General features: G+C 45.8%; 1 protein-coding gene across 2 annotated transcripts; it reads right to left on the bottom strand.

Moving 5' to 3' along the window:
- Positions 1–392: 392 nt before the first annotated feature.
- On the bottom strand, positions 393–8,204 carry LOC115087618 (aquaporin-5-like). 2 transcript variants are annotated; one of them, XM_029595022.1, is made up of 4 exons: positions 7,772–8,204; positions 6,442–6,606; positions 5,753–5,833; positions 393–1,896 (listed from the first exon to the last, which is right to left on the bottom strand). In XM_029595022.1, exons 1-4 carry the CDS (start codon positions 8,132–8,134, stop codon positions 1,678–1,680), a joined length of 828 nt encoding a protein of 275 aa, XP_029450882.1. In that variant the 5' UTR covers positions 8,135–8,204; the 3' UTR covers positions 393–1,677. The 2 variants fall into 2 exon arrangements, with proteins under 2 accessions (XP_029450882.1, XP_029450883.1); XM_029595023.1 differs by lacking the exon at positions 6,442–6,606.
- Positions 8,205–8,825: the final 621 nt, after the last annotated feature.

An 8,825-nucleotide genomic window follows, 5' to 3' on the forward strand; every position in this document is an offset into this window, starting at 1 on the left:
ACGGAGTTTCCCCAGCCTTACCAAATAGGATAAAGCTGGAGATCAAGTAGGGTCCATGGTATTGCAGTCGAAAGAGAGAATGGGAAGAGATGGCTTGCTCCGGAAATCTTTGTCCGCTATCATATGCAATGATGGAATGTTTCAGTGATTTGCATATCACATTTGACTTATTTTACCCTTGGTCTTCCTCTCATTCTATTGAGGAAGACATCTGAGAGCAGCGTTATGCTAAGTTTGCATCTTCAAGCACAACTGTATTTATTTTAAGCAGTACAGACACATCTGAAGAAGACGCAGATAGACTGGAAAGCTCACGTGCTACTTCGTCTCTGGATATTTTTTTAAGCTGGTTCAATAAAAAATATCACAACTAATCCAATTCAGTTTTTGTTCAATTTTATTTTATTTTTTGTATTGCCCAATACAGCATACACTAAAGTGCTGAGCCATACGATAACAGCATCATAAATACAATACATTAAATAAAAAATAGACACACATTTTAAACTTGCTGTATGGGTGACCCTTGTAAAAAAAAAAAAAAAAAAAATCAAGAGAGCACAGTTTTACTTCACATAAAAAATGAACTATCCAGCACACTAAACAATAAAACATCCTTCATTGATGGAGTATTAAACAGAAAGGCTCTTCTTTATTGCTGACAGTCTGTCTTCATCAGTATTCAATCAATAGTCAATATATTATAATATTGGAACAGATCGGCGTGTGATGCACTGGAAGCATATGCACCAAGTCAGGCATGAACTATATACAAGAGTGTATATGCCTGGAAGCAGATCAACAGAGCAACAATGACATGCCAGCAATAAAAAAAACCCACTGCAGAGCAGGGTAGCAGATAAACAGCTGAAGAGCCACCTCCTAACCACAGGAAAAAATCTTTTTGCAGTAATATTAAGAAGACTGTTTGAGAAAGGCACTCCAAATGGCCAGAGGGCAACACACACATCGCAGATGAATTGGTCCTGTAACAACTCTTCCAAAGCATGGTTTATCCTCCTGGCACGAATATGCTAAAGATGGATCTGAACAATGAATTGCATTATTTGCCTGCTCTTAGGTAACCCAGCAGTTGACTGGTTAAGGGTACAAGCAATAAATCATAACATGAATGAATCTATTTACTGGTCATGTCCATGGTTTCCCTCTCTCTCCCCGCCCCTCTCCCTCCCATATTGCTACTGACGCTTTCTTCTATAAGGTAGCAAAGTACACAATATAATCCAACTCACTTTTCAGTAACATTTTAATAAAATTTGGTGCCTGTGCATTTCTTAAAGGGAAGTATATTGGGGAGTACGGAAGCCCATGATGGGCCTTTCAAAATGAGGCATTGAATTTGCCGGCATTTGAAATCGTAAGAAAATCAGTGATAGCAGAGTTTTGCAAGTTATGCAACAGCTCAAGGGTGACCAGCCCTAGCGTGACCAGGAATCCGCAGGACTCCGCTTGTCTGTAGTTAATGCTAACATCTGTTGGAGAGCTCTTCGGGGGCTTCTACCAAGGGGCACAACTCTTAATAGTTTTTCCCTTTAAGAAAAAGCAGCAATGCAACGTGACCTTCTGCCACTCATGCATAGTTTTTGCTTCCAGGTCACTCAGACCAAAGAAAGGGAAAAAAAAGAGCCATTTATGATTATAGCTGGTGCCATAGGCTTAAAACTTCTCTGAGTTTTTGGGCAGTGGTTGGGCAGAGTAGAGTTCTACAGATTGTGTCTTGTTCTCTTGCTTGTGTTCCCACACCTCTTCCTCAGGTTCATAAGTCCCTTTCAGAATAGCGATCCTTTCCTTCAGGCTCCTCTGGTAGGGAAAAAGCAAATAATTGTAGAACAGAGATGCCAGGATGGCACCAATCAAGGGTCCTACCCAGAAGATCTGCAGAGAAAAACACAACATTCCTTATTACCAGTATGCCAAATGCCCTCCTCGTCATTCTCTCCCAGTCTTCCCTCTAGGGGTACCATCTGGACCGATTTTTCAGGACAGGGTGAACTTGTCTTGGTTTTATCCTATTGCAGTGGTTCCCAATCCTGTCCTGGGGGGACCTCCAAGCCAGTCAGGTTTTCAAGATTATGCACAATGAATATGCATGAGATAAAATTTGCTTTGAGGTCCCCCAGGAAAGGATTGGGAACCTCTGCCCTATTGCATCTATGGCAGGGCTTCCCAAACCTGTCCTGGGGACCCCACAGCCAGTCAGGTTTTCAGGATATCTACAATGAATAAGCATAAGATAAATGTGCATACCATATAGTCTCAGTGTATGCAAATGTATCTCAAGCATATTCATTGTGAATATCCTGAAAACCCGACTGACTATGGGGTCCCCAGGACAGGTTTGGGAAGCCATGATCTATGGACTTAAAAGTTTCAATTGTCCTAACAAAAAAATATGTGCTTGTATTGCACTACGTCTTCATACATGCAATGGGATAAAACTGCATCAGTCTGTTCTCAAAAAATGAAGCCAGTTGGTAACTTTATTAAGAGCTTTCTCTTCCCCACTGCCACCTGCATTGCCCTTCTTTTCCAATGTGGCATGTGTGCTTTCATACTTACCTACTGAGTCTATTTTTGCTGGAGATGAAGCAACTTTTGAGAGAGATTCTGAAACGTGGTGGGAATGATAGATGTAATTAATGTTTTACTGATCTACATTGGACAGTGGGAGCTTTTTTATTATTATTTTTTTGCAAGACAGATTAGCCACCCTACTGGACATCATATGGCAGACTTGGTTTTCTATCATCTTTCCTCAGCCCTGGATTTGTCACTAGGCACCCATTATGCTTGTGCCTAAGGTGAGAAACATTCAGGGGCAGTAGGATCACTAAGATTTGCTGTCTTCTGGCTCTGCTGAATCTCATTCAGCAGAGAGCAGCCCTTTGCTACCCTGTAACAAACCCTTACAGGAGGTTGCGGAGGGGAGGGGGAGAGGGTGGTAATGAAAGCACTAGGGACGTGCAGCAGGGACGGATTCGTCCGATTCGGTATTCGTATTTGTCAGGACCCAAATCTGTTGCATCTGTTTTTGGGGGACCCCGATTCGTCCATTAGTTACATATGGTTTTTGTTTTCCGTTAAAGTTGAAAAAAACCCCATCCCAACCCTTTAAATTTAATTAATTACAACCCCCCACCCTCCTGACCCCCCCCCAGACTTGCCAAAAGTCCCTTCTGGTCCAGCGGGGGTCCCGGAGCGATCTCTTGCACTCGGGCCGTTGGCTGCCGGTATTCAAAATGGTGCCGATAGCCTTTGCCCTTACTATGTCACAGGGGCTACCGGTGCCATTGGTCGGTCCCTGTCACATGGTAGGAGCAATGGACAGCCGGCGCCATCTTGTGCTCCTACCATGTGACAGGGGCTGACCAATGGCACGGTAGCCCCTGTGACATAATAAGGGCAAAGGCTATCGGTGCCATTTTGAATACTAGCAGCCGACGGCCCGAGAGTAGGAGATCACTCCTGACCCCCCCAAGACCTGCCAAAAGTCCCTGATGGTCAAACGGGGCTCCCGGAGCAATCTCCTGCACTCGGGCCGTCAGCTGCCCGTATTCAAAATGGCGCCGATAGCCTTTGCCCTTACTATGTCACAGGGGCTTCCAGTGCCATTAGTCGGCCCCTGTCACATGGTAGGAGCACAAGATGGTGCCAGCCGTCCATTACTCCTACCATGTGACAGGGGCCGACCAATGGCACCGGATGCCCCTGTGACATAGTAAGGGCAAAGGCTATCGGCGCCATTTTGAATACCGGCAGCCGACGGCCCGAGTGCAGGAGATCGCTCCGGGACCCCCGCTGGACCACCAGGGACTTTTGGCAAGCCTTGGGGGGGTCAGGAAAGTGGGGGTTTTATTCATTAATGATACATTGCATTTGTGGGGGTTCGCTATACGTTTCAGAACCCCACGAATGCAATGAATAGGGACCTATACGTTGCAGATTGCGCATTCATTCAAAACGAATGCACATCCCTAGAAAGCACCTTAACTGCCTAGGGTCAGCAAAATCCTAAATCCATCCCTGCCTATCCTAATGCATTCTGATCCCTGTAATCCTCATTTCCTATAGAAAAAACTACCTCTAAATTTACTTGTGATTAGTAAGTGGGTAATCAAATCTAAATAAAGAAAAGCAGGACTACAGAGATCAGGGTTCATTAGGATAGGAAATCAGAATTGGACTGGCGATCTGATCCACACTCAGAGAGTTATCTTAGCAAGCATAGACTTTCTACCATAGGTCACTCCTTTTTTCTCCTTATTTAATTACAGGCATATGCCAATTTACTTGCCCATATTTCTTTTACTTGTGTTGCAGATGCTAACCCTACCAACCCATTTTTGCCAACATATTCATCATATGGTCAACCAATAGTTATGGGAGCCCTTTCTGAGTCTTCCAGTGGTACAGAGCGGTCACTTTCAAATGGGATTCTGATGTCATTTTAAGATGTATGATAGCCATACTTCATGATAGACTTATCACAAACACACAAAAATCTATCCTCAGTAGACTGGTGGTCACTTTTGGTTGCATCGTAGAGCTAAAGGACCCCCTATTTTAATAAAAATGAAATGAGGGCCTGTCTCTCCAAATGTGGGACAGCTGACCACTCTTACCAGTGCTGTCTCCTACATATTTGAAGAGTCTGTCTGCCTTTTTTCTGTAATGTAGGCATGCAGGCATCTTGTTAGTCTATTTAAATACATGGAAATAAAAGTCAACAAGCAAGTTTGTCGACAATACCTTTTTATTTTATTCGTATTTTTATTGCACTAATGTTTCATCTACAGTTTGTCTGCTGACCTTAATAGTATTTTCTTTAGTACCTCTGTATAAGGTTATTGGATGACTCCATGTCACCTAGAACAGGCCATGCCAGACCCGATTTTATGCCTACTGCATGCATAAAGCTGTAGTCCAGCATTCCCTCGAGAAATCAGAACTACAAGTCCAGGCATGCAATGGGGCAAAACTAGGATTAGTCCACTCTGTTTTGAATCAGTTGGAAACATTAGGAAAGTATAGGATGGCATTTGAGAAAGTCAAAACTGACATAGCCTGTTAAGGCTGACCTGAGGTGAATAGTTCCCAAACCAGGAACAATGAGAGGGCATGGGGGAGCATTGCTCCCCAGTTTTGGCTCCATGCCCACTCCTTCCCAAGTGTTCTTCTCTCACCTTCCCCACTCCCCCCCCCCCCCCCCCAACTCTAGCTGGCAGAAGAATAGTGGCATTTAATGCTGCAGCTGCCTCCTCCATTGGCTGGCTTCAGTCTGGTGGTTTTAACACACGGGGCTCCATAGCCTTGTGAGACCTGCTGGCATCACACATTCAAACTGCAGCTTGAAGCTGACTGGTGGAGGAGGCGGATGCAGCATGAAGTACCGCTCTCCTCCCGCTAACCAGGGGGAGCAGAGGTGAGAGAAGATCACAGAGGTGAGGGGATGAGCAAGGATTACAGGGGTTAGGAGGTGGTTGAGAGGATGAGGATCTCATGGGGAAGGGGGAATTGAGAAGATCATGCAAGGTATGAGGGGAGATTGTGACAGACAGCATTATGCAGAGGTGAAAGAGTGGATCCTACAGGGAGGGAGTAAACCCCACCACCACCACCACCACCAAACCATCTGAATACCTTCTGCCCCCAGAGCCTTCATGTTGCACCAGCCATGGTAGTGCCTTTACTCAAGTACTCAGCTGCCTGTACGAGGTCCTTAGGATCTTACCCAGTGGTCTTTAAAGTTTCTTGTTATCACTGAAGGGCCAAGGGATCGAGCAGGATTCATAGAACAGCCAGTGAAGTAAATCTAGAGAATAAGGTTGAGAAAATATTAGTAGATCACTTACAATATTTTCTAGAACTGGACATTCCCAAACTCATACCTCTGGAGCCTTGACCAGCCTTGGTTTTCAGGGTACTTAGAATAAATGATAATGAGCAATATCTGCATATAAATGGTCTAATAGCATATTTGGGTATCTTGAAGATGAGGACTGATTGAGATTTCCAAGTACCATGGTTGGAAATCCCTACTCACATAGAACAATAAATTAAAATTCTGTTACTGTTCTGTTTCTTCAGTTTTATGTCACTGCCCATGCTGTTTCCACCTCCTGGGAGATGCTGAGCAGCTCCACAACCTGTGTCCCTGCACCATTTCCTACAGTGCCTCCTGCTGGGGGAAGCTGGGACTCCAGAAGTTTACAGCTCCCCACAGCCATCACTCTACACACACACACACACACACACACACTCTCTCTCTCTCTCTCTCTCTCTCTCTCTCACTCTCACTCTCTCTACACCCCTCTCCTTCCCAGGACAGCACTTTGAAGCTTACTTGTTACGTTATGTGGAAAATTAGTATTCGCCTAAGCAAACATCTCTTTTTATCCACGAGCGAAATATGATGCTCACCCCTATGAGATGCCCCAGGGCCACGGACAGACCAATGGATAGGGCGGGCGATCCTACATTGTCATTTCGGCGGCCATCAGTCGAAGCAAAGATGCAGAGGACCAGCTGGAAGGTGATTAGCAATTCCACGACAATAGCTTGCCCGCTGGTCGTGTTGTTGCTGAGCTGAAAAATAAAAACGGAAAGGACCCCCCCTTTGATCGAGAGCTCAGAGACCCACTTCAAAAATGGCAATTTGGAAACTGAGGGACCAGCTGCACGTTGCATGCCGGGGAGGGGGACGGGGACCTTTCTGCCGTCGTCTGTGCACTGAGGCCAGTCTGAGCAACCCCGCCGGAAGGCTGTGTATCCTCTCCCATCTCTGCTTAGACCCTGCTGCGCTAAGCCTGCTAACGCTGTGGAAATATGAGACATATGGAAGCTTAACGGAAAGCACCGGTGCCTGTTTCAGTGATGTGAAGACTCGCCCCCCCCCCGACGTCATGACGACCAGCCAGCGGCGACCCGATTAACGGCACGATTCCACCAGGCGCTGTTACAGAGGGGCAGCCCACTACCATCGGGCACTTAAAGAAAACTACATCTTGTGAGAAAAAGACACAAAAAAATAGTAAAAATGAACTGAGATGTTAAAAGAGAAAATCAGCGATGTGAAGACTTGCCCCCCCCCCCCCACGTCATGACGACCAGCCAGCGGCGACCCGATTAACGGCACAATTACACCAGGCGTCGCGTGCCGGGTGTGCTCCCCTTCATGCTAACCTTTGTGCTCCTTCTAATATAATTATGTTTATGTTAATAATTTAACTTTTATTAATGTTATTTAGCTTTTTGCTTTGTTTAAAATTATTTCATTATTGACGTTTAAATGTATTAGACTAAGGAATTTTACTTCCTGCTCATTCTGTTTCATTGTAAACCGGTTTGATATGCATTTTATGCAGGAAAATCGGTATAAAAAAACTTTAAATAAATAAATAAATAAATAAATAATGATTCTGGCAGCTTGCACCTTGAATGAGCTGCCGAGCTGGGAGGGCAGAAGGCTACAAGCCAGGTCCCAACCCCCTTCTCTGCATGTAGTTTGCCCTTGAGCAAGTCACTTCACCTTCCTTATACTTTTTTTTGGGAGCCAGTGGGGCTTCGTAATTAAATGAATTATCTTGTACTGTGCTGTGCGCAATGACAGGTGCCGTATAAGCAGCTCTATTACCGAGCGATATCCACTTGGCCACACGTCAAAAAAGTCAAGCTGGCACATTCATCTCAATTAAGGTTTAACCACTTCCTCTACAATCACCATGACTCAAGCTGCTGACTGAGTACTCACACTGTTAACAGCCAGCTTCCCTCGCACATCTACAGGGGCCACCGCATACAGGATGCCCGCGCCGGCTATTGCTCCCACAATCTGGGCAACGATGTAGAAGACGGCCCGCATGATGGAAATGTGAGAGCTGACCAGGAAGGCCACGGTCACAGCCGGGTTGATGTGGGCGCCACTCACGTGCCCCAGTGACTGGACCAGGGTGCCTATGGCGAGGCCAAAGGCCAGCGAGATCTGCAGGATGACCGGAACAGCCGACTTCCATTCAAGGGCAGAGCCCAGTCCCAGGAAGACAAATATCAACATGGCCAAGAACTCAGCAAACACTGCTCGGGCAAATGCCAGGGTGCAAATCTCCCTCCTCATTGTGGCGGTCAAAGAAAAATAGGCAAGCTAACTCTCTCTCAGCCTTTTCTGCTCTGTTCTGTCCAGAGGGACAGCAGGGATATATATATATGTCAAGGAAAACCAGGGAACCATTCCAGAAAGGGGTGGAGCCCAGAAGGCAGGAGGCCTGACAGTTACTACCTTGACAGAGGGAAATTTTCCAGCTCGGAGGAATTCAAGCCTTCCCTATTAACAAAATGGAAAGTTGGTATTTGCAAAAATGATGCATGCTGCGTCATGCGACAACTTACTGCATGCCACAGCTCGATGACATCCTTGCGTGTCTTTTGCTGTAGGCAAGTGCTGTGTGCTCTGTGTGTGGTTCTGTGTGCATGTGTGCGCGCATACAACATTTTACAGCTGAGCTTAAAAATAATTCTTTTATGCGTTGCCGCCATCCCTCACGCTTTTATTTCCTCCACAGAAACCTGACCTTGCACTGGAATATTTTTCGAAGGTAATATCTGCCTCTCCCTACGGAGCTGCAAGCCTGCTGCACACTTACTGCACAGGCGTTGTACATTTCAGCAGCAAGCAGTGTGTGTGTGTGTGTGTGTGCCTTGCTTGTACAGCTCATGTACATTTGAGGCAGGAGGCTAAGTCATGTTGTTCTTCCCTTGTACTCAGGCTGGGCTGGTTCTTGAGGGGGTTCCTTGGGTAAGGTCACAGA

The sequence above is a fragment of the Rhinatrema bivittatum genome, chromosome 3 (assembly GCF_901001135.1).
Source record: "Rhinatrema bivittatum chromosome 3, aRhiBiv1.1, whole genome shotgun sequence".
Lineage (NCBI taxonomy): Eukaryota > Metazoa > Chordata > Amphibia > Gymnophiona > Rhinatrematidae > Rhinatrema > Rhinatrema bivittatum.

Coding starts and splice junctions, on each gene's coding strand:
- LOC115087618 (XM_029595022.1), bottom strand. CDS start 8,134: ATGAGGAGGGAGATTTGCACCCTGGCATTTGCCCGAGCAGTGTTTGCT. Junction 6,607..7,771: donor GGAAGCTGGCTGTTAACAGT/GTGAGTACTCAG, acceptor TTTATTTTTCAG/CTCAGCAACAACACGACCAG. Junction 1,897..5,752: donor GAAACTTTAAAGACCACTGG/GTAAGATCCTAA, acceptor TTTTCTCTGCAG/ATCTTCTGGGTAGGACCCTT.